The following is a 27,523-nucleotide window of genomic DNA, read 5'->3' as shown; positions in this document are numbered from 1 at the left end:
CTTTTAAATTTCATCGATCGATGTTAATTTAATAAAGGATGTATTGCTAAATGTTAAACAGGAGAAATTAAAATTGTAACAATGAGTAATATAAAAGGTAGGCGAATGATAGGAAGATCATATACAAAATTTTGTAAATTAAATGACACGAAAGTTGAAGTTTAAATTATTATTGAGTGCTGATATCTCTACCGTTGTGTCTTATTTTCCCACTCATATCTTAATAAAAAATTTATTTACAAGTTTACTTCTTAACAAAATGACGAATAAAGACAAGAAGTTGTTCAAAGTGCAATCTTTGATTTTTACTGTTCTTACTTTGCTCTCTCAGCTCCTTTTCATCCCCATAACCCTCACAATATTATCCTCCTTTTTTCTTTTTTCCCCATCTGATTTTTTTTTTCTTTCTAAATGTTTTCCCCATCTGGGTTGTTTTGTGAAAGCCAAATTAAGCTACTTATGTTAGTGTGTGCTTTCTTCCTGTGCTAATTTGGATGGGTTGGGATCTATTTATTGGAGAAAGCAAATCCATAGGCATGTTATTTGGAAGGAGATTGAATTGAATGCGTTTTTGGGGACTGCGTTGGTGGATCTTCATAGGAAAACTGGTTATTTGGATAGCACTGGATACGTGTTCCAGCAAATGGTAGCTAAAAAAGATGTGATATTCACACATCCTTTTTACTTCTTCTACATTTTTTTAGTTTTCAACCGTCGGATTGAATGAATTGAAGAATATCAACGAACATAAATTAGATATGTGTGAGAAGTAAAAAGAGATGTGTGGATAACTCATCCCTTAAAAAAATGTGTACTTGAAATAGGATGGTTTCTGCACTTTCGTTGAAAATGAGGCTTGCAAAATAGTAGAATATGTAAAGGACATCTTAGGAATATAGGTGGGTGTAGAAAGAGTCTTTTTAATTTTTTTAGCTTTTTTAAGGGGTGGTAATATAAGGTGGGGTGGGGACGTAGGGCTCTGGGATGAGTCTAGTATTTATTTTATTATTTAAATATTAATAAATATGTTTATTTGTATTAATGATATATTATTTAATTTGTAAATTTTATTTACAAATCTAACCTCTTTAGATTATCTCTAATAGTTAGGCTAAAAGCCAAATATTTTAGTTTAGAAAATTTAACTTTTAGCCTAAAAATAGTTTTTCAGCTCCAACCGTTATAGTCTAAAATTTTAGCCTGGAATTATTAAAGAATGAACTTAGGTTTTTTTTTGTTAAATTAATTTTTTTTAAATAAATATGTAGACTATCGTAAATTAATTTTATGAACATTTTAATCTAAAAAAATTTTAATTCCAATTTCTGAGCTAAATTTTGGGGGAATCTGGCCTTGGTTTAACATTTAACATTTAGTCTAAGTTTTCCCCTTGGGTTGGATTGGATTTGGGAGGAAATTTTAGAAGGCAATTTGACTTTTAGCCCACCATTGAAGTTAGACTTAGGATTATCCTAAAAGGTAAGCAGGGAGAATTTATAAATGATGAAGGACAAGGAGGAATACGACAATCTCTCTTACATCTTTTGTAATATACATGTTACTTTTCTAATTTCTTTTCTCTAACACGATCTTAAAGTTACGAGATTTGGAGTTTTCCGAAAGAAAAAAAAAAGTTACGAGATTTGGATTTGAATCCTCTTCGGATCAAAATATGAGAATTTTATGAATTCTCATATTCTAATCTTATGGTTAAAAATTATTTTAAAATATAAATAATATCTAACAAAAATTAAACGTATAATATACAATACAAGATTAAAATGTCAGGATTCCCAGGATAATGCTAGTAGACCCAACTACTTAACATATTTATTATTTAATTATTAAAAATCAAAATTATTTTAGTACAAGATTAAAATGTCAGGATTTCCAGGATAATGCTAGTAGACCCAACTACTTAACATATTTATTATTTAATTATTAAAAATCAAAATTATTTTAGTACTAGTAAAGCAACAATTCTTTTGTTTAATTACTTTTTTTTAGTTGCTATTTAGTATTACAGTTTAATGATATTTTTTTAATTGTAAATGAAAACTCTTAAGTTTGACTATTATTGAAGTCGAATTTGAACTACATAATTGATAATTTACTGTGAGTCTTAGATCAGTCTGTTATTACTTAATGTAGTTTTTTAAAATAAAATAAATTTCTAGTTGTTTTAAAATTCGGGACCAGTAGATTAAAGATAATTTTAACAAAATACTTTTGGTATTATTTTAACAAAAAAATTATATTTTTACATTAAAAAATTAATTCTGATACTATTTATTTTATCTTTTATTTTATATTTTCAAATCCGAATACCCCACCTACCATCCGCCTCGAGCAAGAATCTGCAGCTCTGCTTTATCACACGAGAGACTCATCACTGACATTACCATTACTCTCTCTCTCTCACTCACCCACGCCTCACTGCCTTTGTCATTTTCTTTTGGGCCTCGAGATATCTTCCTCCGCAATTACCAACCGCTCGTTTTCCTCGACAACGCCAAAAGCCAATCAAACGGTCTGATGCATTTACATCTCCCCTCTGTACAACACCTTTTCCATTAAATACTATTCTTTTAGGAAAATATTTTTTTTAATTAAGTCATGGTTTCCAAGCGTCTTTTACCTCTAACACAACACCAAAAAAATTGATTAAAATATTCCCCAGCCTCCATGTTTCGATTATTTTGCGGAATTTGGATCCTCTCCTCTCCTTAGCTCAGCATCCTGAGCTTACTGAGCAAATAATATGGACAGTTAGATTTTGATCAAACGGCAACAATTATTAGAATTTTAGAGAAATTTTTTATTTGTAACCGTTAGATCAAAATCCAACCGTCCATATGATTTTCTCAGTAAGCTCAGGATGCTGAGCGAAGGAGAGGATCCAAATCCTATTTTGAGAGCCCTTTTGACCGGCCCTTTACTTTTCCCCATCTCTCCCTCACTCTATATAAAGACTTTACATCCCCCATTCTCTCTCATCAAACCCTTTTCTTCCTCTTAGCCACTTCCTCTCTCTCTACATCTCCTCTTTACCTCTGTCTTCCTATCTACTTCCACTCTTGACAAATGGCTATTGCCGATCATACTCCGGCTAAACAGCAGAGGGATGAAACCCTAACCCCCGTTGACGACAGTGTTCGTCAAGCTACGTCTAAACGCCAAAGGGACGAAACACTAACCCTAGATGAGGATTCCGTTGATCTCAAGCGTCAGAAGCCCTACACCGACATACTCTCTGTCCTCGACGAAGAAGAAGTTGAAACTTCGGAGGACTTGTCCTCTCTAATCACATCCCTGCAGCAAGAAATCTCCTCTGAGCCTCTCAACACATTCCACGGCTCCGAAACCCTAGCTGCTGAGTCGGCTCTCGAAGGCTATGCCTCGTCCTCTGGCTCTTCCACTCCTACTTCTTCTAATGCATGCTTTTTGAAGGAGGATGAGAGCGAGAGGGTTTTGCGACGTCTTTTAGAAGCTTCCGATGACGAGCTCGGGATTCCGCAGAGGGAGGCTGACGGGTTCGATGACGAGGCGGGTAACGGGTTTAAATTCAATGGTCTGGATGGGTTTACTTTTGGTGATGGGTTGTGGGAGCTAGAGGACGAAGCTGCCAACTACTATACCTTGATGCAATCTGAACTGTTCATGTAGTACATTGATTAGGGTATGGGTTGGACAGGTGGAGGGGTAAAAATGGAAAGGAAGTATATGTTAGGGGACTCTGGAGGAAAAAAATGATGTTTAAAAGGAGTTAAATGAGGGACAATACAGAGAAAATGGAGAGAATTTTTAATTTTCATTTTGGTCCCTCTTCTTGTGTAAAAATATCAAACCGTCCTCTGCCACTTATTAGGAGATTTAACTTGTAGAAGGAAAATGAAATCAAAATTTCAAGAAATTATTTTAACACCTGTATTTGTTATTGTGTTCGTTTGTTGAAGTACCCATTTTGTCCTTGCATTTTAAACTTTCACACAGTAGGACTAAACCAAGCTGAATGGGTAAATTTGACCTTTGAGGAACACAAATTTCCTTAATTTTTCACCCTTAGCTTATTAATAAAGTAGGTCCACAGTGGGAAAAGTTAAAACGCTGTGTGTTCTCGGGAGCTGCTAACGTGAGCCATGCTCTGCGCACTGCGCACTTCAAAAGATTTTTGTAGGATGCACAGGGTACATTTGTACGTAACCGACCAAAGTTAAATTGAACGTTGCGACTTAATAGTAAAAATATTGGTTCCTTTTTCTTTTTTAAATAAAAGCGAACCATTAGTATTAAACCACGGTTATTCATTCTTTTTGAAGGTCTAAAAGATTCACAAGGATGTTTCAATTTTTCCTTGGCTATAAGTTTATAGCTTTCACATCAACAGTAGATTTCAAACCTAAAACCTTTAGTTTTTAATTTTAAAGAAAGTTCGTAATCCGTCATTTACCAGGACCACTAGCTCATGGTTAAAATATTGGTTCCATTTGGATTCGCTTGTTCTCTCACTTCACTGCACATCAAATTATATTATCTCGTTCACCAAAAAAAAAAAAAAATTATATCCACTTTCTACTTTTGATTACTTAGAGAGTGCGACGACGCACCGTTCCGTAAAAAATACAAAGATAATAGAAATTGAAAGACGATGAGAGTGCCGACGAGTCGTACGCAAACCAAAGCTGTGGGGCCGTATGAGGAGGTAAAACCAAATCATGTGGCGACAAATAATATTGATGGACCTAGCGGGACCGTAGAGGAGCGCATTTGTCCCACTATTTTCAATTGGTAATGCTCCATGAGAGTTACATAATACATTATTTTAGTTTATGAAATTGAAAATGAATATAAATGGGTCATGAGATTGTTCACCATTCATTATTTTGATCATTCCGTTAAAAATTTCGTTAAGTGTTCCGAAGCTCTTGATCGAAAGTTTGGTCAATTTTCAAAGTTTTGTAACTCAATTGTTTCTTAACCAAATTCGACATATAATATATCAAAATGAAGATAGGAAAGTGTAGAATAAGATTATACCTATTTGGAAGCCCAGTGTTTGTCGAAGATGGCCGGAAAATATCTTGAAAAGTGACTGGTATGCGGAAAAATTGAAAAACTCACTGGAAACTGGATGAACTTTAAATGCTCATAACTTCTTCAATACTCAAGGAAATCGAGTGATTCAAAAACGAAAATGATACTTTTCGACGAGATTCTCGTTTTTGAATCACTCGATCTCGTTGAGTATTGAAAAAGTTATGAACGTTTAAATCTACCCAGTTTCCGGTGAGTTTTTCAGTTTTCCTGCAGACTAGTCACCTTTTAGGCTATCTTCCAGCCATCTCCGGCCACCATTAGACTTCCAAATAAGTATAATCTTGTGCTACACTTTCCTATCTTCATTTTGATATATTATGGATTAAATTTGATTAAGAAACGATTGAGTTACGAAACTTTGAAAATTGCCCAAACTTTCGGTCAAGAGCTTTGAGACACTTAACGGAGTTTTTAACGGAATGACCAAAATAATGGATGATGGACAATCTCAGGTACTAAAGTGATGTGTTATACAAATATTATGAACCATTTTGACTAAAAAGTCCCTAAATCATTACAGTTAAATGAGATTAAGGGTCGAAATTTGTGTTTATCAATTATCACTGCACGAAAATTTTATTTGTTAAACTCATCATAAATCATGATAAATGGAATAGTGAACATCATCTACGTTAACAAGGTTATAAGCCATCGATGGGCATGCATATGTGAACTTATACGAGACATGTACCATGTCATGGGGATGGGCGGGATGATGTGATACGATGGGAGGGAAGATATTGTGGGATGGAGTGGTATGCATCATGCATGGGGACCATGGATGGACACATTTGGGGCGACAAGGACAAATTACATCGTGGTGCCATCGATTCTATATCTGCTTGACATGGGGACCACGAAAATAATAACTGGGTTCGAAATATCGATATCAGCATTTACGTAAACGACTCTGGTCCTAGTAAGTAGTAACTTCCGTGGTTCGGATTTTAGCTGTGACCTTCAATGCCTGGTTGGTTTACATTAGTTTGATTAACCAATGATTTTATTAAGTTGTCGTTTTATCCCCATTTTGTTTTTAAATAAATAGACATAAACACTAAATTTAAAATAGTTATTCAACGATTTCTAAGTTTTGATTTTAAATTATAGTTTTAATTAGGGGCCTTCATTTCTTACAGCCCTTATTTCTTTCATGTATTTTCAGTTTATTAGAGCATTTACAAAAGAGAAGTAAAATTCCTATGTGAATTGTTTTGACAAAAAAATATGTTTTTTTTTGTTTCAATGGAGATGTCAAAATTCTACATAAATTAACTTTCTTCTCTTTGCTGTCAAATTTTAAAACAATGTCAAACTTTTCTATTATTTTAGTTTAATGCTAAGTCCACATATTTCTTTACTTTTTTTTTCGTTATTTTTTGACCATTTGATTATGCATTGGTATATCCAAGGTTTTAAAAGACGTTAGGCGCTAATCAGGCAGCGGGCTGAGGCTTAACACCTTGGCGGTTAGGCGGAGCTTAGGCGGGCACCTAGGCGGACTAAGCGGATTTAAGTAAACTTATTATATTTCGTGTAAATAAGTGTCTGCTTATACTTAAAATTTATATATTTTCATTATAAACTACAAAATAGAATGACATGTATATTGCGAAATATTGGAACATAATGAAAACATGGGGAACAATAATATAATGGGTGTTCATTTAAGTATGCAACAAGTCTCTTACAATTTATAAAAAAAATAAAATACAAAATGAAAATTATTTATATTATGATTAAGTGAGCCATGACCTAGGCATCTGCCTCGGCGGGTCTGGGCGGGTTAGGCGGGATCTCAGCAGGTTTATGCGCAATTTCTTAATTTTCAAATGCCTAGACATTAATTGGGGCGACGCCCGCCCGCTTAGCGCGTAGGTGAGAATTTTTAGAATAGTGGGTATATCTAAGTTACCAATGCATTAGCATTCTTGTTCTTTCAATGTGGAGGATAACTTAGATATACCAATACATTATTATGTAAATTAAGGTTGTTGTATAACAAGAAGAAGAAGGAAGGCGATTTGGTTTCATTTTCATTCAGACGATTTATTCAAATCAAATACACTTCAATTTGGCTAAGTGTGAAAAACATGGGCGGTCAAGTAGACTAGAAGACAATTGCAAGGATCGTGTCGTTTTCACTTCAAATTTAAAGAAGAAGAATACTAGTCGCTGGGCACATTGAAAAATTTCTTCCCATTTATTTTTTTCACTTGTTTTTTTTACATTTAGATGTTAACACGTGAATTTCATTGGCACATCAAACTCAATAATCAATAATCAATACTCTTAATGTGTGAAAAGATTTATCATTTCACACATAAAAGAATCTCTTCCCATTTTCTCTAAAAACGTTTTCAGTTATTTAAAAGCACTTTTCAAACAAGCCTCAAAACAATTTTCTAAATTTTTATTGCAAAAAACCCCTAGTCTACAATTTTAGGCCTCATTTTAGTCTTGAAAAAGTTGTATGAACTATCGTGTGTACTGTATAATAAGGATGGAGACTATGGTTGAAGCGTGCCATCATCGCAATTGTCCAACAATTAATAAGCAAAAGGGAAGAAGCTCAACAACGAAAGTGGTTGCCTTAGGGGAAGATTCCAAATTTTAAATCTCCACAAAATTTCAAGTGGAGAGAATACGACTTTGTTAATTAAACACACAACTCAAGAGAAAGTGGGTAATTGATACCCATTGAAATGGTATGGAAAGCAATTTGTATGGTTAACCAAATGCAAACGGTTATGATGACATTTTGTGCTAATTATATAGTGACATATGAAGAGAAATTAGCATATATGTTTGTATTATTTATACTTATTTTATAAAATTCATTCTCTATGCTGTTGGGAGAAAATCTTTATAAACATCAAGAACATTAATCATGCGGTGTATCATTTCGCGTATTATGAAAAACAAATATCTAAGATTTTGTTTGAGTAAAATAACATCGTCAGATGATTTGTTCGGAATATATTGAAAAATTATTTGAGGCGCGAGAAGCTTCCTCAGACACAGGTAATTCCAAAATCAGATTCTCCCAACCCCACCAGTTTCCAATTTCTTGCAATACAAGCAACCCAGCAGTTAGTAGCTTCTTTCCAACCTGCGGTTTGATGGCGATTGGCTCTCTCCTGTCTACTTCTCTGCAATTAATTCCCACTTTTTTAAATATCTGGAACTTGAAAGGAATGCGTATTGATACTTAACCACAATTTCTTCGCGACTATACAGATGCGTATTTTATGGGCGAGATGTTTCCACATATTGCTTCGATTGGTGGAGGAAGGCAAAGTCCGTCTAGATTGACAGTTACAGAGATTTTTCAGTGTGATCGGTACACGGGATGATACATCACGTGTTATTATACAAATGGTGAGATATGTGTGCTAAAAAGCTAGTAACTTAAAAGATAAAATTTCCCACCACTCTTATTAAAACACATGATGTACTACTTGTATTTCCGTCAAAACTAAAAATTTCTCGATAGTTACATCCATGAACTAACTAATCATCGAACACTATTAATTATGAATCACGTTATTTGTACTTTAAAAAATCATAACATTCGTTTGTGGACTAGAATTAAATTGCGGTGAATTACTCATAGAACTCAAGATATGTTGAAGATAAGAGGAATAAATTTTCATTTTGAGGAGATTAGAAGAAATTAGACATGAACGAAACTTATCTTTCTAAGCCTATTATTATGTTGGAATATTTTTCGTTACAAGGGGGACCAATTGGTAGTTTTGTCAAGACAATCCACCATTCCGGGGGTCAGGAAGACTCACAATGGCATTTCAGCCTTCCCCTGACCCCCATTGTGCGACTCGCCAATGCTTGGAATTGAACCCAGAATGTGCCGTGTGGAATATAGACTTAGAATTCATCTTTAACCACTGAGACACCCCTTAATAGTTATGTTTGAATTGAAATAGATAAGTTTATTTATGTACCATTCATCTTCTACCTTTAAATTAGACGAAATTATTCATTTCTTTATTTAACATGCTTTGAAATTGTGAATATATCAATCTAATCCTGATCACAAAACAAGCGCATAACGCACAATTTATTTATCAATGTACTAGATGAATTATTGAATCATATAAGTAGAATTCGTTTGAAAGTACTTTTAAAATAACTAAAAACGTTTTTGGTGAAAATATTTTTGAAACCAATTCTTAGTAAAAAAACAAGTAAATCCTAGAAAAACACTTAAAGTGCTTTTAGAACCTAAAAATATTTTCTCTAAAAATACTTCCAATCATTTTAGAAGCACTTCCAAACGAGCTCGTGTTTTTATTTTATTTTATTTTACATTAAGGTAGGAATAACAAGTTCATTTTAAAAATTATAGATATGAGATAAGACCCTTGAATGCGTTGTACCATCGGTATGCTTGTCTAAACATGCTTTAACAGTATTCATCATAACCAAGATAACAAACAAAACTCGGAGCTCAGCTGGGCTTGTATGCTGTGGCGTGGCCTATCCATTTGCGTAAGGTTTACGGTTTATGGGGTAGGGGGCCCCAACACCATTACTTATTTAAATGAGTGAACAATAAAAAAAAAACAATAATAATAATAGCTAATAAATACTACGGTCTGTTAATATTTCTATTCAATTGTAAGTGAGAGATCTTAAGTTCGAATATCGTAGATAGCGAATTTGATACTAAATTAGGTTACCTATTGTATGGCTTAGCCAAACTTCCCTCTTCCTTTAGTGTAAAATATATCGTTGTATTAAAAAAAAAAAAACATTTTGACACTTCCTGTTAAATTTTGATCTCGCAAATTGAATACTTTATCATTTTTTTACGTTTATTATTAAGGACGACAATTTCAGACACGGTACGTTACATGAATTAAAACTCGCACGAATATAGGACCTTACAAGTACACAATTAACATGAAGAAATTACGATTAAATTAGTCAACCAATAGCATACTCGCGTGACACATCTAATTAGATAAAACCTAAACAAAACTTGTTGCCACGCCCATTCCACAATAGGATTCTCTGATTTTAAATTAGAGTGAGAAAACCGCTACACTTACATGTTCCTGTCAACCTAAAAACAAGGGAATTAAGCTTTTGAGGTTTGCATAACTAGTGACAAAAAGTGGGGAAAAGGTTAGGATTGGGATAAGTCGGGGTTCGATTTCCTCCAATGTAAAAAGAACAAAGAAAAAAGAAAAAAAATTAATCACAAAGTTTTATTTCTTTCTCTATGGCCCAATATCGAACGTACGGCCCGTTATATTATTTTAAGGCCGTTGAAATACTTGGGCTTTAGGTTAGGCCCAATATCTCAAAGCCATTGAAATACTTGGGCTTTTGGTTTGGCCCGTATGTTGTCTTCCTCCTCTCTGCGTCCCCGTCTCTCTAAGAACAAAGGGTTTATGCTTCCATTTCTGCGATTCTCTCCGATTCTCTTCACCGATTCCACAAACCATGCAAGCCCTTAAACGCATAGCAAGAAAGACCGAGCTCCACCGACTTTCGTCCACAATCGCTAAAACCCAATTCATTTCAGCCGCCAATGTCCGAACCTTCTCCTCCAACTCAAAGAAAGCGGGCGGCGACGACGACTGGAACGACGCATGGGAGACGGCGTGGCTCCCACCCGACCTCTCGGGAAATAACAGCAGAGCTCCATGGGAGACCGACGTCAATTTCTCGTCTCCCGGGTCGAGCATCGTGCTTCCGTCGGACGCCGACCACGACACGAAGGCGTTCGTGGAGGACATGAACGAGAATTGGAACGAGAGGCGGAAACCCAAAGAGGAAAGGAAGCAGAATCAGCAGAGCGAGAGTGGGTCGTCGCTTTATAGCCTGGAGAGCTTGAAGAAGGACTATCGGGTGAAGAAACAGAGGATTCACGCTGGGCTTTGGATGAAGGAGATTGAAAAGCAGGAGGAGGCTAAATTGGCCGACTCGAATTCGATTGGCGGTGGCGACGACATCGAGCGATTGCTCGATAGTTGCTCTGAGTATGTTAATCTTTCTCTCTGTTTACCTTTGCATGTACATGAATGTATCTGTTTCTGTACTCATTTGTAATGTGTTTGTGTTTTTAAGTGCTTTTATAAAAAAGCGTTAATTGACAAGTTTGGCTGAAAAAGTAAAAATGCTTCTGGGATAGAAAATCACCTTGAACTGAAGGGGAAGCATTTCAAGTCCTTTTGATTGAAGCTCTGGGCTTTTTATTTGAAATTTCGACGTGATTATGATAAAAGCGCTTCCAATAAAACTGCTATTAGTAGAAGTGCTTTCTAGATACGTATGGTGGGTTTTGTTCTGCTTCATCAGTTGGTATGAACTATGGAATGTGAATGTTCTGCTATCAATTTGATGTGGGTTATGTATCCGAGTTCAGATGTTGCACTTGCACATGTAAAGTTATGACCTCGGCATGTTTTAAGAGCTTGGAGTCCAATTGATTGTTTTGCATTAAAGTCTTCGGTTTTGCACGGAAGTTACTGGATTAAATCTTCAATCTTTACTTTCTGTTTGTTTCAGCGTAGTAGTAGCAAAGTTTCTTGAGGTTGCTTGCGAATTTACATTTTTGGTTTACCTTTTTAATACGTGCAGCATTTTTGACTCCCCTAACAACGATTTGGGGAACTCTAATGCACCGAGTGCTTCTGACTACAAAAACAAACCTGATGGTTGGGAAACTACATCTAAGGCTCAGGAGGGAAATATATGGGAGATGACGCAGAGAGAAGAAGACATTCTTCTTCAAGAGTTTGAGCGTCGGATTGCATACAATAAATTTCAGGTGTGTATATTCACTCACACTAATAATATAAATGAACGGTACAACTTGTTGGATTAGCCCTGAACTTTACATTGTTTGTGTGAACCTATTTCATATGCTAGAAAAGTTCAGCTCGTACAGGTTTGTAGTTTTAGTATGGTTCCTTTCTTGTTGAAATGAGTAATTGGAAGAGCCATCGGATTAATAACTCAATCGCAGAAGTTTCACATTGCTCTGGTGAACCAGACTTTGCAAAGCCTTTCTACACAAAATTCTGAATTCATTCGTTTTATTACACGCATGACGATCCTGCTAACAATTTCTTTCTGCTGTCTCGATGCTTACCGCTGGTTGTATGACATTGGCATGCAGATTGCTAGCTTTATCAAGACTCACATATTTAGCCGGAGGAGACCAATTGATGGGTGGAAATACATGATAGAGGAGTTAGGGCCGAATGCGAGGAAAGGGAAGGGTTCTGTTTCAAGGCTACCAAGTCTATCCGATGCATCAACCCAACCCTTCAAGGAGGAGAAGACTCCGATGAGCAGCGGCAGTCTTTCCCCATATAAGGAAAGGTAGTTTGGTATCGGGCTACTTTCATATATTCCGTTTCTGCCGACGGTAGATATCAGCTCCGAAGAATGTATTTATAGTTACCGCATCACTTATTGCAAGTTGTGATATCGGGTTTTCTCAATGTATGACGGTACCATCCTTTAGGCAACTGAAAGTGCAATTAGCGCAAGTGAATATATGTATATCCTTCAAAGTTGCAGTTACAACTTCCTAATGGCGTTTTTCAGTTGGGAGTATCATAGTATGAACCTTGAATATGGTTTTGCAGACAGCCGCTTACTCTTCCGCCTCCATCTCCACACGGTTTACCCGTCTATAGGTCATTTTCACATCACTTGTATGGAAGAGAAGTGGCTTTAGATCATTTATCTTCTTCGATTATTCGATTCGAAAACCGAAAATTGAGAGGGATGTGTGAGAAGTAAATATGAGTGCGGATAGCACTACCCTAGAAACATGCAAGATCCTATTGCCTACATTTTCGCGGACCATAACAACTGAGAGAAACTTACAAGCATGGAAGTTGTGTAATTTGTGGAGTGCAAGACCGGTCAGGATACCAAGATGACAATATCCCAAACTATACGACATATGAGCAAGTTAAAACAAAAAGAGAGTGGTAGTTACTAGATACTATTACTTATGATATTTCAGCTGCATGTAAGTTCTCACCATAACAAGATACAATAAAAAAAAAAGAACCTGATAGTCGCGATGACAAGATCCTATTGCTTACATTTTCACGGACGAAAGTCTAAAATTAATTGACTACCATAACAACCGAGAGAAACTTACATGCATGTAAGTTGTGTAATTTGTGGAGTTCAAGACCGGTCAGGACACCAAGATGACAATATCCCAAACTAGACACATATGAGCAAGTTAAAATAAAAAGAGAGTGGTGGTTACTAGATACTGTTACTTATGGTATTTCAATTGCATGTAAGTTCTCACCATAACAAGATACAATAAAAAAAAAAGAACCTGATAGTCGCGATGACAAGATCCTATTGCTTACATTTTCACGGACGAAAGTCTAAAATTAATTGACTACCATAACAACCGAGAGAAACTTACTAGCATGGAAGTTGTGTAATTTGTGGAGTTCAAGACCGGTCAGGATACCAAGATGACAATATCCCAAACTATACGACATATGAGCAAGTTAAAACAAAAAGAGAGTGGTAGTTACTAGATACTATTACTTATGATATTTCAGCTGCATGTAAGTTCTCACCATAACAAGATACAATAAAAAAAAAAGAACCTGATAGTCGCGATGACAAGATCCTATTGCTTACATTTTCACGAACAAAAGTCTAAAATTAATTGACTACCATAACAACCGAGAGAAACTTACTAGCATGGAAGTTGTGTAATTTGTGGAGTTCAAGACCGGTCAGGATACCAAGATGACAATATCCCAAACTAGACGACATATGAGCAAATTAAAACAAAACGAGAGTGGTAGTTACTAGTAACTATTACTTGGTATTCCAGTTGCATGAACTTTTTGAACTTTATTGAATGGAATGCAAAAACTGACACTACTATACATGGCTTCGGAGCTTTGGTATTTGAATGCCTGAATTTTTGGCGTGAGCTCCAAACAATTCAAACGCTGCCGCCGCCGTGCCAGCGCCGCATGGCTGATGACATTGATAGCCAAGTCGTCACGTCTGGGGCAAAGACTCACACTTTCGCCCACACACAACTCCGTCTTCTTCCAAGATCTCAGCCTCATTTCTCTTTTACCATCCTGCAAAACAGTCTCAGAAATCTCACAGATCCATGGGTCCATGGTCAAGACTGGTCTCGACCACCTTCCTTTTCCCTCCAGCAAGCTTCTCGCCTCTTCCATCCAAGACATCCAATACGCCGCCGCCATTTTCAACCGAATACAAAACCCAAATCTCTTCATGTTTAATACCATGCTCAGAGCCTACTCCATCAGCGATGATCCAAAGCATGCTTTTCATATCTTCAATAACCTGAGAGCTCAGAATATCACGCTGGACCAGTTCTCTTTCGTCGCGACGATCAAAGCCTGCGCTCGTGAATCGGCCATTGGGACCGGCCGAGGGATTCATGGGGTTGTTGTGAGGTCTGGGTTTGGACCGTTTGTCAATGTAAAGAATACCCTTTTGCAGTTTTATTGTAGTTCTGGGAAGATTGAAGATGCCCGGAAGGTGTTTGATGAATTTCCTCAAAGAAATGATTTGGTTTCGTTGAATACTTTGATGGGCGGGTATCTTCATGCGTCTAAGCCTCATGTGGTTGTGGATTTGTTCAAGCAAATGTGTAGAATCGGTTTTGAAGCTACTGTGACCACCGTTTTGAACCTTTTGTCTGCCATTGGTGGTTTAGAGAGTCACCTTGGAGAAGAGTGTATTCATGGCTATTGCATCAAGATTGGATTCTGTTCGGATTTACATGTTCTTACTGCTTTGATTGATGCGTACGCGAAGAAAGGGGAAATCGATTTAGGACGTCGGATTTTCAATGGAGTTTCTGTGAAGGATGTCGTGTTATGGAATTGTTTGGTTGATAAGCATGCAAGATGTGGCATGGTAGAAGAAGCAGTAGCCTTGTTAAGGCTGATGAAACTCGAAGGAATGAAACCGAATTCATCTACATTGGCCGGGTTGCTTTCAGTTTGTGCTGCTTCTGGGTCTGTAAGTGTAGGGAGTTGCATTAAGGATTATGTGGAAGACGAGAACTTGGTATTGGATGCGGTTCTCGGAACAGCTCTGGTTGATATGTATGCTAAATGTGGGTTTTTGGACAAGGCACTTGACATCTTTGAGAGCATGGAAAGCAAAGATGTGAAATCATGGACTGCCATGATTTCAGGTTATGGTGTTCATGGGCAGGCGGGTAATGCCATAAGGCTATTCGATAGGATGGAAGAAGAGGGCTGTCAACCTAATGAGGTCACTTTCTTAGCAGTTTTAAGTGCTTGCAGCCATGGAGGGCTGGTGGCAGAGGGAGTTAGGTGTTTCGAGATGATGGTTTGCAAGTATGGCTTTGTGCCGAAGGTGGAACACTATGGTTGTATGGTCGATCTTTTGGGTCGTGCCGGGTTGTTGGAGGAAGCACATAAACTAATTGAAAGCTTGCCCGTTAAGACTGATGTTACAGCATGGCGTGCACTGCTTTCGGCTTGCAGGGTTTATGGGTATGTTGCTCTCGGGGAATCTGTACAGAAAGTGCTACTGGAACTTAATGATGATCATCCGACCAATTCAATGCTATTATCAGGTACTTACGCGATTGCCGGAAGGTTGCCGGATCATATAACAAGAAGGCAGGAAATAGAAGATGAAAATATGGCGGGAGAAGTGAAATTTCGGCCAGTTCGAATAGAAGACAACCTGATAAAGGAAGCTGGACTGAGCTCAATTGAGATGGATAGTTAAGGTTGAAGAACTGTGTTCAACTTGATGTACAAAAGATAAGGTTAGAGATTGATATTTGTACAAAACTAGTATTTTGGCACAAATTTAAGGGAAAAAAAACAGCATTAACCGCAGAATATCTAGAATTCTCAAATGTCTTTCTCATCTTTTCAATTTTGACATCCTAATATATCAGTCTACCTACTAATTCCGACTCCATATCCTTCGCCCTATCTCGGCGGAATGATTTACGGGTTCAATAATTTACACGTTCTGGTGGGGAAGAGGATCATTGGTTGTACGCATATGAGGTTTGCACAGGAGAGCTGACAGCATATTACTCTGCACCTTTTATGTTGTGCCGCTCACATAACTTTACCCCATTTTCAGCCCACCATCTCTCCGCTGCTTCTTCAGTGAAATGTCTCCGGCTGTCGAACAACAATTTAAATTTCAGCAAACAAGATAGAGGGCATCAAATACATTTCATCAATCCGCACCGTGATATTATAAAGTCGATTGTAATAGTTTCGTTCGAAAAATCTAGACTATGGAAAACTAACATAGATATGAATGATTCAGAAATGGTAGGATAATGTGAGAAAGCTGATGGAGATTCCTCAAGGTAATGGATTCAAATGCAATGACGGCACAACGTGGCAGGCCGAAAAAGAAACAGAGTGAATCTTCTGCAGCCTAAGCCATGGCCTTAGATATTTACTTGGTTGTATTTATCTGACTCTGAAAATAAAGGGGGAGGAGGAGAGAGGTACCTGAAGCGAACACGCCTGAGTTCATTACTGCCGTCTGGCAAGGAGCTTAGAGTTATATATACACCAGGTTCATCTTGTAGCACCCGCTCGGACTTTCCAGTTGGTGATTTAGTCCCATTAGTTAGGATTCGATCCATTGAATTGCCATTGGACAAAGTTTGCGAAGTATTTATGTTTGACAGAGAGGGCTCTTTGGATAACTGGTTTCCAAAGCTGATTGCATGCGAAATAGAACCTGTATTGCAGTGACTCATCTGCCCTTCAGGCATTCTTTCAGACATCTCCTTCAACTGTTCGACAAGTAAAATCAGTGTAACACTAGAAAATTACGGAGGATAGGATAAGTTGCAACGCCAAAGAATCAGAAAGCATAAGAAAAAACAGAACATCGAACACAGAACGGTTGCAACCTGAGCAGTTAGAGATTTAATAACTTCTTTTGCAGATTTGCGTTTTTCAGCTTCATCTGCGGCTATTGCAGAGACCTCCTTCAATTTCTTTGATGTGCGTTGAAGTTCAGCTTCAAGATGCTGGGATTTGAGAGTAAGGCCTTCTACCTACATAGTTTTTGGAACAATTTCAGCGTAATGTATACACATTACTTTAACTAATTTTCGTAAGGATGCAAATTTTAATCCAATTCCTCAGTTCATAAGCTAGGCTAGTTCCTCTCTCTTCAGCAGCTACAGAATGTCAAAGATTTGGATCCCAGAACCCACCAAAAGATTTAGTTATATGCACGGATGTCATCAACTATTAGATTGTAGACATTAAAGCACTATAAAAAGGCCTACCTGTGTCCTTAATTGTATGATTTCTTGGCTCAAACTTCCATTTATATGCTTTGAATCCTCAAGAATGATTTCTTCAGAAGACCGGCGTGGACTTGACTTTCCTGAAACAGGAGATGTATACCGAGAAGCCTTTTTAGAGGCAGGAATAGAAGGCGAAACAACTTTTTCTGAACCTGCAGTGGGAGGAGTTGATGCTCTTGTCAAATTAAAACCCCCTAACTGCAACTGTCCATTCAAATCTGGGAAGACACGATTATCACGCACTTCTGGTTTTCTTTCTTGCTTAAGCTGCTTGCTTTCGCCCTGGTTGTTTGTGCCAAAAGAAGAGAGTCTGGAGAGCGTTGCCCGTAACATAGGGATCAGATTTTCTTTATCTGTCACCTCATGGGATTTAGGACGCATATTTCCACTTCTTATTGGACTTCGCAAAGCAGAACTGGCTTCTGCAGCCTTCTTCAGTTTACTATAACACTCGTCGCACACCCGATATGGCTTGTTCGTATTTGGAGCCAAGGCAGCTTTCAGAGATTTCTTGCTGCTGCATGCTTTGCAGAAGACTAGCCCACAGTTGTAACAATTGTGACGTTTTCTTCTGAAACCAAAGGGATTGTGACAATCAGAGCAAACAGAATGGTCAGCACTTGATACCCATTTATGAAGACAAATGGCCGCCGTTAGGTTTGGACCACATGCTACACTCTTTACTTGCTTATCCTTCATACAATCAACAGGGGTAGGCGTATATCTATGATCATTGTCTCCGTGGCCTAGTTGCCCATTCGAACCCCTTCCCCAAGTATAAACCTCAGTCTTGGAAGTCAAAACTGCAACATGATAAGAACCGCATGCAATTTCTTCCACAAAACTAATTTCACCCTCGACCAGAGTGGGAACTTTCCCGTCAGCTGAAGGATTCCCAAGCTGTCCATAAGCAGCACTTCCCATCGTATATACTTGTCCTGAGGTTGTAAGGCCAACTGTGAGATTATGGCCACAGGCTACTTGACAAATATTTTTATCAACCAATGCAGCTACGCGTGCAGGAACTAGCTTAGATTGTTCATCACCATGTCCAAGTCGGCCTTTATCACCATCACCCCAAGTGTAGAGCTTCCCATATGAAGAGTTACTAGAAGTCTCGGGGCTAGACGATTCATTCACTACTTCAACAACTGCAGCAGTGTGCCAAATACCACAAGCAATCCTTGTTGTTCTTAGCCCTCTCAAAGTCTCCACCTCCCGCGGCGTGCTTGTGCTACTATGATCCCCATGTCCTAAGGCACCAAAAGTTCCATCCCCAAAGGTAAATAACTGGCCACCTGATGTCACAGCAGCTGTATGCCACGGTCCACAAGCGATATAGGATATGTGGATACCTTCCAAGTGACCACATACCTTTTTGGGAATCCAGTGACTAACTTCACTTCCATGCCCAAGCAGGCCAAAATGATGAGTACCATCACCCCATGTATAGAGATCTCCAGAAAGTGTAACAGCACAAGTGTGATATTCCCCACATGCCACTAATTCCACATTCATCCCACTAAGAGTCTCAATGAGCTTTGGGTGGGAAACATCTGTATCAACACCGTGACCAAGCCTGCCTCCTGACTCCTCTCCCCAGCTGAAGATTTCCCCTTGCTTGGTGACTAGAACAGCATGTCTGGCACCACAAGCAATTCCGTGAACATCTACGACCACTGTTGATTCTAATACCTTAGGCAGAAGAGCATCCGTCCTGGAACCATATGAGCTCCCTACTCTATCCACACCGCCTCCAAGTACTCCACCACCAATACCTTCGCCCCAAATAAAAACATCTCCTAAAGTATCAAAATCATCTTGACAAGAACCTTGACTAGACGAGCTTACAGCACTAGATAAACTAACCCGAAATGCTTCAGATGCAGAATTTCGACCATTGGAGTTATCCACAGATACAGGTGATAACGATGCATTTGAGACTGATTCAGCTTGTATGGCATTCTTGGGGGTGGCGGTATAAGATATTATGTCAGCGAATGCTCGTCCTAATCTACTCTGTGGGATATTCTCCAAAGAAACTCCCTCAGTATCTCTTGGATCCTGTCGTATTTGGTAAAAACACCAAGAAATAAAACGTAAATGCCAGATACATCAAGAGAAGTATATTCTTTGTTTCCTTATAAAAGAAATAACAACAGATAAATCACCCCAATGCAGAATGGTGTCACTGTTGGAGAATGTCGCCGAGTCCGAGCATGGGGGCTATCTATTGATGTGCCCTCCAATCTTGATTCGCTTCTCCAGTTCCGGTAATTACCTCGAGTGATTATCGCCTTAAGACCAACAAACCAAACTTCAGCTTCATCTTTGTCTTTACATATCTGTCCAGCAGGGGGTGGTAACTGATTAAACCATGATATACCAGAAAATACAATTTCTCAGGTGCTTTATACATGCAGTTGCATCAATGATCCTTGAATATATGTAGCAAATTTACTCACCAAGTCCAAGGACCTATCGTTGTATAGAAGCGAAAATGACTGGTACTCCTTTTCAGGCCGTGGATACCGCTGAAATATTGCCTGCAAAGAAAAACCGCAGTGATGTTTATAATTATCTATGGAAGGTAATTGGTGAAGCCACCAAAGAACAAATCTTCCATGTAAGCTTCTTTCGAGAGCAGGCATAAGCGTTCAAGAAAATTGAGATTTTACAGTCAAGCTTTGGTGGAGATTTTATCCGAAAACAGAATGGGAGCTGAAACTCACAGTACGCTGGCCAGGAATAATTGTCGAAACATGACAAAGTTTAAGGTGTTTTTCTTCTTTGCCAGAGTACCATATCAAAAGAGCCTCGTCCTGAAACGAAACCAGAATTATCTGAGCCAAAAGAGCAGAAACCAAACAAGGCTATATGTCGAGCCAACTTACATTAGAAAGCCGGAATGGGCAGAATTTCGGCTTCCCTCTGCGTCCATATTTTAACAAAGTTGCACCTTTCTTAAGTGCTGTGATGGCCTGCAAACAGAATGGAAAGAAGAAAAATGGAAACATGAGCTGAAATGACTAAGCTCAATACATCATTTGAACAAAAAAAATTTGTCATGGCTCACTCTGAGTGTTAATTCCATGGGAAATAACTGATGAAAAAGAACAAACCTGGTCGATATCCCTCTCGACCGGACCGCTTCTCTGAGGACTAGCCATTCAAGTTGCAATATCAGGTTTTGCCCAGAAGTCCAAGACCCAATACCCATTTGAACACCACCACCACCTAATACCATAACCCAATTCCCAACTCCTCCCCATTAAAACAACAAAAGGAAATTTTTTTGCTCCACCCCTAACCCATTACACCCACAAATAAACCTCGGCTCTCAACAACATAACCTTGCAGCTCAAGAAACTCAAACCCCTCCTCAGAATTTTGCAATTCCGTAAAACCAAACCCTAAATTTCAACCAAACGAGGCTCCACCGATCAACTTTCTGCTCCGAAACAGCTCAAACCAGCTCCTTGGAAATCAGAGAAACCCTAAAATTCACATACGCGGTCGAATTCCTCGGAAAACTTGAGATTTTTGTATTTTTCGACACCAAAGCACACATTCTAAACCAAAAGAGAGCGCAGATTAGGGCAAACGAAGACTGATTTTACCTACATTGCGAGAAAGATGAAGAAATTCGCCAAAAATCGGACGTCGCTCACTTCCAAAAAGAAAAAAGAAAGTTAAAAAAATTGGAAAAATTTACAGGAAAATGGGAGGAGAAGTAAGCGAGCGCTCTGCGACGTCGGAGAGGTCGTCGTTGTCGTCGTCGTCGTCGTCGTCGGAGAGGTCGTCGTCAATGTGGAATGTAGCAGAGCTTCGGGGATTGTGGTTGTTTGTTAGCTAACGTGCGCGCCTCTCTCATTCTTTTCTTTTTCTTTTCCTTTTCCTTTCTTTCTTTCGTTCTTTTGAAGTTGAGCAGTTGGTTTTGTCGCTCCTGCTTCATGCCACGTCACCAACTGAAAATCTCGCGGGACCGGGATGGTTTGCTTTTGTCCTTATTTGCGCCAATAAACACTGTCTTATTTCTTGACCAAGAAAAAAGCTTGTCGTATTTTGTTGACCAAGAAAAAAGCATGTCTTGTTTTGTTGACCCAAATAGAAACCATGTCTTATTTTTTGACCAAATTAAATAACACAGATTTCAGATTAGTCAAATTAATTAGACTAATGTGGTTTTTTCTTTGTATTAAAGTTTGAATTTTTTTTTATATATAATTTAGATGAATTTAGTGTAGTAAATGTTTTGTATCATAATATCTGTATGTAGATGTGCCTGTTGTTATATTCAGTACAACGAATGTGTTTCTTTTATACAAATAAGCTTTGATATTACTTTTCAATCAAGATTGGTTTTAAAGTACAATATTGTTTAGATGAATCTGAAAATTAAATTAGTAGAAATACAAATATTGTATGTATTAAAGAAAACCAGTCCTGTTTATAAAATTAATTTTTAGCCTAGGTATAAAGAATAAGCTCGCTTTGGATTGCCACTTTGGTGGTCTTTTTAGATGATAAAAAAGCACCATTGAATTGATTCTTTATAGAGTTATGTCCCCTAATGCTTTGATAAGAAAAAGATGTCCCCCAATAATGTTTCGATCCCAAAATAAAGAACAAGAAGAAAGAGCTGTCACCAAATATGCTTTAAAAAACAAAAAATCAACAATATAAATAGCTTGTTTTGAAGTACTTTTAAAATTACTAAAAGCATTTTTGGTTAAATTAATTTTAAATTACAAAATCACTTGGATTTTTATTAAAGAATATTCGTTTCAAAAACATTTTCAACTTTTGCTGGAATCCGATGTGAAGGTATCGGCTCAGTTATTGACTATATATTGGATTTAGGGTTTAGGGACATATGTTTTTTCGTTTCGTGATAAGAACTGTGATGAAACTTGCCATGCATATATATATATATATTCATTAAATAATTCAAGAAAATTATTAGTTTCGTTCTTGTTTATGTGGTTTTAAGTTGGTATCGCATTGTTAGATGTATGTGTTGGCTTAGCAGCACAATGCACTTGCAGCCAAAAATACTAAAAACCAAATCCACACACACCATTTCATGATTTAAGAGACGTAGCATACAAAATGTTGTTTAGGAAAAGATCGGCATAAGTACTGTTAACAGAATTAATTAAGACAGGAACTGCGATTTAATTAGTACATATAATCGTCATCAAAGATCATGTAGTTGTTGCTCTTCCTGTTGCTCCTTTCTCTATCAGCCTGCAAATCAGAAATAATATTCCTTCATATACTTGCAACATGAACATGGAAAGATGATCACTACCAATTAACACTTATATTGTTTCTAACTTAATCACATTCACATATTACCAGTGAGTTGAATAAGGTTTTATATATATGAAAGACTGCTATAAATACAATTAGTAGTGGAACTATTATATGTGTTAGAGAGTTACAATAGTTACACCGTTACAATAGTTATAGACATTAATTCTAGAATAATAGCCAACTGTCAATTATGTTGTAGCTCTATATTTATGTTGATGTTTATGTTTATCGCCTTTAAGCTGTAACCGTATATTATTAGCCACCCATTTGTATATATATCTTGTATGTTGGTCTTGTAAATATTTAAGAAAATCAGTTTCTACATGTTATCAACTTTCTAAAGCCTCGTCCGATCCTCATTCTCCGTGTTTCTCTCCCTCATGGCAACCTCCTGCACGCTTCCTACTCTTTCCATTCCAAACATTTCTCATCTTGTTTCCTTGAAACTCATTGACACCAACTATCTGATATGGGAAAGCCAAGTCAAACCGTTCCTTCTCGGCCAAAATCTTTGGCCTTTTGTTGATGGTTCTACAATACATTTGCATTTTATCTGTATTTTAGTTTCTTAGCTTCTTCAGTTTCTACAATATGTTGTATTTTATCTGTATTTTAGTTTCTCAAGTTTCGACGTGGGACTTTCACATACACACAAATTAGCTAGGCATATCAATGTACCTTGCTTATGAGCCTTTCAAATGCTTCTGTCCCGTGCTCTTCCATGTACTTTTCGGCAGCGGTTAAAACGTCATCCGGCTTGCTGAAGAGGCTACCGCCCTTCGTTCTTGGGAAATACCACATTTGATGAGCAACTTGTGGGTTCATATAGTAGGGTCTGATGAAGCGACGATATACATATGCAGCGCCGTTGAATTGTGGCAGCACCAACCAACATGTGAATATCAACTTGGCATAAGTCCATACCGGAAAGCTGATCGATAGTGAGGACATATATTACAGGATAATTAGGGTTATAGTTTGCCAGTTTCTAACTAGATACTTCATTAGACATTGAGAATTAGACCGGAATTAGTTATGAACAACATTCTATCTGAAATCTAACAAGAAAAAACAGTACCATTCAAGGATTTTGGCGAATGTGAGCTCGAAGATTGTCATCAGAGAATACAGAACCCAATAGGTAAGCCATTGTTGATCATCAGTACGAGACTTGGTTTCTATTGCCCTAATTGAAGCATATCTAGCAAAAAAACACAACAATTATCATGAAACCATAGGTGATTGCTAGCGAAACTTCTATTACGCTCAGGTGTATCCTATATATACAAATGTTTTGTTTATCATTGATTCTTAACTAAGATCTAACGGAAAAAATATATATTCAGTATGTAGAATACTCCATATAGCATACTAGAAAAACCGTATTAGCAGTGTTCGTTCAAGAAGAAAGGCACAGAATCATGATACTATACTTACAGGGGATAAACTAGTGTGACTAGAGGCCTGCAAATGAGAGACAAAGAATCCAACTTAGATATGTTAAGGACCAGATTAATTGAACAAGAACAATCATACATTTATATAGTTGTAGAATTTAGAGATGGGGCTAATTAAGGGGGACATACAAAGCAAGAACATCAAAGTTGTTAGCCACAACTTGTAGAAAATTCCCAGAATTATCGTTACGACCCATCTCTTGCAGATTGGCTGTATACAATCTTACTGCTACGTCCTTTTGAGCTCTTATAAAATTATGAGCTGGGTCGATAAAAAGAGAGATTGGAGAAGGGTTTCAAAAAGCTGGCTATAAAGGTGACAAGAAAGAAAACGTTGAAAAGTTTGCAAAGTGTAAGCTGATTTTGCGGAGATTTGTACACAAGAAACTAGGCACCGATTTTTGAACTTCGAGCCTGCTTGACAGTAAGATACAGTCGCTAATCATCATTAGGGATTGAATTCTTCTGTTAAATCCTTCTCCAACCTTGTTAATTAACTATCCAAACTCGTTGCGAACCCAGTTTTGTTCTAATCGTTTAACCCTAAATTGTGTTAGCCTCCAAATAGGCCAAATGATTGACAGCTTGTTACTACTAGACATTGCTAGTAGGCATGTTGATTAGATTGTCCTGCCTCAACAATATGTACCTTGATTGTCTACCTTCCTCATCTCATACCTTTCCTATCCTTTTTTATTTGGGAACTTTAACGAAAAGCACCCGGTACTGCTCACTTTAACGAAAAACCATATTTTTACACTAAAAAGTCATTCCTGATACTATTCACTTTACCCTTTATTTTGTCCTTATCATTAAAACTCAAAGTTTTCAAGCTCTTTTCATTAGTTTTCCTTTTTTATTTATGTAGTCACGATTAAGCAACGTCAACATTTTGTATTGATTTTTTTATAGAAATAATAAGACAAAAAACAATAGGAATATAAAATGTTTACGAGGTTTAACCGTAACCATATAAATAGAAGAGTATGAAATGGGGTAAGGCAGACAATCCAGGTCCCAACAATATTGACTTGTAACTGAGAAGATACAGATCGAGTGAAAAAACTTAATCAAATCTAATAGAGGTCACCACTCTCATCCTTCAAATCACTCGAACACTATAAAAATCATGCAGTAAGATTAAGTGATATTAGGACGATATCTCACGTAATTGTCACATAATTGACATAGAGATCAAATTTTTTTAAGACTGCTTTGCCCAAATTTTAGATAATGCATAACAGTCTTTAACTTCACAAAGAAATAGCAGATTTGATGTTAATTAATTGAGCAATAATTGGTGGGCGGGATAAATTGGAGTGATATTTTAGTTAGTGCTTCTGCTCAAGGCCCAAAATCTAGGAAAATAAACAAATGAGGTGGCCCACCGTATGCAGATCACTATGGACAAGGATTGTTTGCCCTCCACTTTTGGTGCCATTCTGTTTGTGTGGTCACGGTTAAACCACGTCAACATTTTATATTACTATTTATTTTTTTCTTATTATATCTATAAAAAAATAATATAAAATGTTGACGTTGCTTAATCGTGATCACACAAAACAAGAAGGTATGAAAGGGCACCGAAAATAGAGGGCAATCACTATAGCTCTAGGTCCCGTTAAATCGTAAACAGTGCTGTTTTCACATATTTAATAACTTTCCTTCAGCTTCAAATTTTCTCGATGGAAGGAGGGAGGCATGGCTGAGAAACGGCAACTTCACTGCAATGTACTGTCACTATACACTGTGAGGCCTAAATTTTTAGGAAAGCCAACGAAAAGTAAAAAAAAAAATTAATTTTAATTTAAAAACTATTTTTAAAGGTATAGTGAATAGTAATAGGGAAAGGTATAAATGTGATTTTTCGTTAAAAGTGAACAGTAACATGAGTGTTTTGTTAAAACTCCCTAAATTTTTTGAATGCAGTATCCAAAATGCATGCATGTCACATTAAGACCTGACTATTTTTAATTTAGTTGACAAACATTGATTTCCATTCAATGGCGGAGCTAGAAAAATTTTTATGGGTGGGCTAGCCAAAAAAATTATCCTAAAATCAAATGATTTTTATTTTATTTTTTGCTACATATATATTGCATGCAAAAATTTAAGTTTAACGTATTTGTATACTTAAAATTTACTTGGCATGAACTCAACCATCTTTGCATTTGCAAACCGCAAATATTACAATGAATCATCAAATTTACATATATTTAGATGCAATGACAAGAAGAAGATAAAAAACTTGACATCTCAATTACAATCACACAACTAGCACAAATCAAAACAAGGAAAGTAGATGTAAAGGCAATCTTAAAAAAATCGATTGAAACTAATATAAAGTCCGCTGAATCAAAGCAGAATAATCTTGAACAAAATGGCATCACATTTTCCATGATAAGTTTTATATTTCTAGTTGTGCTAAATACTCGCCGGGCTAATTTCATTAAAAAATAATTCTTCTTGCAGTTTTTTTTTGTTGTCTATTATATTAGATTATGCACTACGATATATATATATATATATATGCACTAATATATATATGCACACACATATGCCACAAACTCTTCCTGGGCTACAGCCCACCGTAGCCTTTGGTGTGGCCACGCCATTGTTTCCATTAATTTGCTCTTGAATTTTTTGTTTTTTTTGTTGTCATTTTGGTTTAAGATTCTTATTCTAGTCTCTTGGGCGTTGTTTGATATAGAAAATTGAATTGGAACAAATAAATCATGATTTTCAATGTATGTTAAAGGGAAATGAAAAAATTGTGGCCAACTTGAAAATAGGATACTCACAAGATAGTAGGAGTAGAAAGAAGAAAATTAAGTAGAATGAAGAAATTTTCTTCACGTGTATCCCCTTTGTAATCCCCTCAAAATGAAAAAATTCATTCTACGCTATCTTTAATATATCTTGAATTTAAAAGGTTACCCATTCTATAATTTAATCATATACAACATATTAACGAGGCCTTAAAAATTTACTAGCGATACCGAATTGAGTATAGGATTAGAACAAACCAGAAGCATAGCCGGCAAGCTCAAACGGTTTGAAGACACATTCCTTTCAAATATCAATGATTAATCAGAATGATTAGAGAAGTATAGTACAACGAATCACACGCATACTTATCGAAGCATTAATATTTAATAGGGATGTGCTATCCACACCCCCTTTTTACTTCTCACACACCCCTTGTTAATTTATGTCCGTTGATTTTCTTTAATTCATCCGATCCGACAGCCGAAAACCAAAAAGATGTGAGAGAAGTAAAAAATGATGTGTGGATATCACATCC

General features: G+C 37.1%; 5 protein-coding genes across 6 annotated transcripts; 3 read left to right on the top strand and 2 right to left on the bottom strand.

Moving 5' to 3' along the window:
• The first annotated feature begins 3,084 nt into the window (after nucleotides 1–3,084).
• LOC103451835 (uncharacterized) lies at nucleotides 3,085–3,666 on the top strand. Its single transcript, XM_008391265.3, has one exon. It carries the CDS (start codon nucleotides 3,085–3,087, stop codon nucleotides 3,664–3,666), a length of 582 nt encoding a protein of 193 aa, XP_008389487.1.
• A 6,428-nt stretch (nucleotides 3,667–10,094) lies between these two features.
• Nucleotides 10,095–12,663, top strand: LOC103451836 (protein GAMETE CELL DEFECTIVE 1, mitochondrial-like). The gene is made up of 3 exons (XM_008391266.4): nucleotides 10,095–11,108; nucleotides 11,710–11,899; nucleotides 12,251–12,663. Exons 1-3 carry the CDS (start codon nucleotides 10,570–10,572, stop codon nucleotides 12,458–12,460), a joined length of 939 nt encoding a protein of 312 aa, XP_008389488.1. The 5' UTR covers nucleotides 10,095–10,569; the 3' UTR covers nucleotides 12,461–12,663.
• Nucleotides 12,664–13,924: 1,261 nt separating this feature from the next.
• Nucleotides 13,925–15,992, top strand: LOC103451837 (pentatricopeptide repeat-containing protein At1g26900, mitochondrial). Its single transcript, XM_008391267.4, has one exon. The coding sequence runs from the start codon at nucleotides 14,110–14,112 to the stop codon at nucleotides 15,874–15,876; it is 1,767 nt and encodes a 588-aa protein (XP_008389489.1). The 5' UTR covers nucleotides 13,925–14,109; the 3' UTR covers nucleotides 15,877–15,992.
• On the bottom strand, nucleotides 15,873–21,354 carry LOC103451839 (PH, RCC1 and FYVE domains-containing protein 1-like). 2 transcript variants are annotated; one of them, XM_008391269.4, is made up of 10 exons: nucleotides 21,159–21,354; nucleotides 20,566–21,015; nucleotides 20,338–20,424; nucleotides 20,176–20,265; nucleotides 19,909–19,989; nucleotides 19,615–19,809; nucleotides 17,423–19,507; nucleotides 17,039–17,185; nucleotides 16,629–16,918; nucleotides 15,873–16,286 (listed from the first exon to the last, which is right to left on the bottom strand). In XM_008391269.4, exons 2-10 carry the CDS (start codon nucleotides 20,611–20,613, stop codon nucleotides 16,193–16,195), a joined length of 3,117 nt encoding a protein of 1,038 aa, XP_008389491.2. In that variant the 5' UTR covers nucleotides 20,614–21,015; nucleotides 21,159–21,354; the 3' UTR covers nucleotides 15,873–16,192. The 2 variants fall into 2 exon arrangements, with proteins under 2 accessions (XP_008389491.2, XP_070666362.1); XM_070810261.1 differs by having other exon boundaries at nucleotides 19,615–19,788.
• A 1,144-nt stretch (nucleotides 21,355–22,498) lies between these two features.
• On the bottom strand, nucleotides 22,499–24,785 carry LOC103451840 (HVA22-like protein c). Its single transcript, XM_008391271.4, has 5 exons — nucleotides 24,349–24,785; nucleotides 24,200–24,226; nucleotides 23,841–23,963; nucleotides 23,441–23,693; nucleotides 22,499–22,693 (listed from the first exon to the last, which is right to left on the bottom strand). The coding sequence occupies exons 1-5, from the start codon at nucleotides 24,414–24,416 to the stop codon at nucleotides 22,625–22,627; spliced, it is 540 nt and encodes a 179-aa protein (XP_008389493.1). The 5' UTR covers nucleotides 24,417–24,785; the 3' UTR covers nucleotides 22,499–22,624.
• Between the last annotated feature and the right edge of the window lie 2,738 nt (nucleotides 24,786–27,523).

This window comes from Malus domestica, chromosome 13 (assembly GCF_042453785.1).
Source record: "Malus domestica chromosome 13, GDT2T_hap1".
NCBI lineage: Eukaryota > Viridiplantae > Streptophyta > Magnoliopsida > Rosales > Rosaceae > Malus > Malus domestica.
The sequence above is the reverse complement of the archived record's forward strand: the minus strand, read 5'-3'. Positions and strand labels throughout refer to the sequence as shown.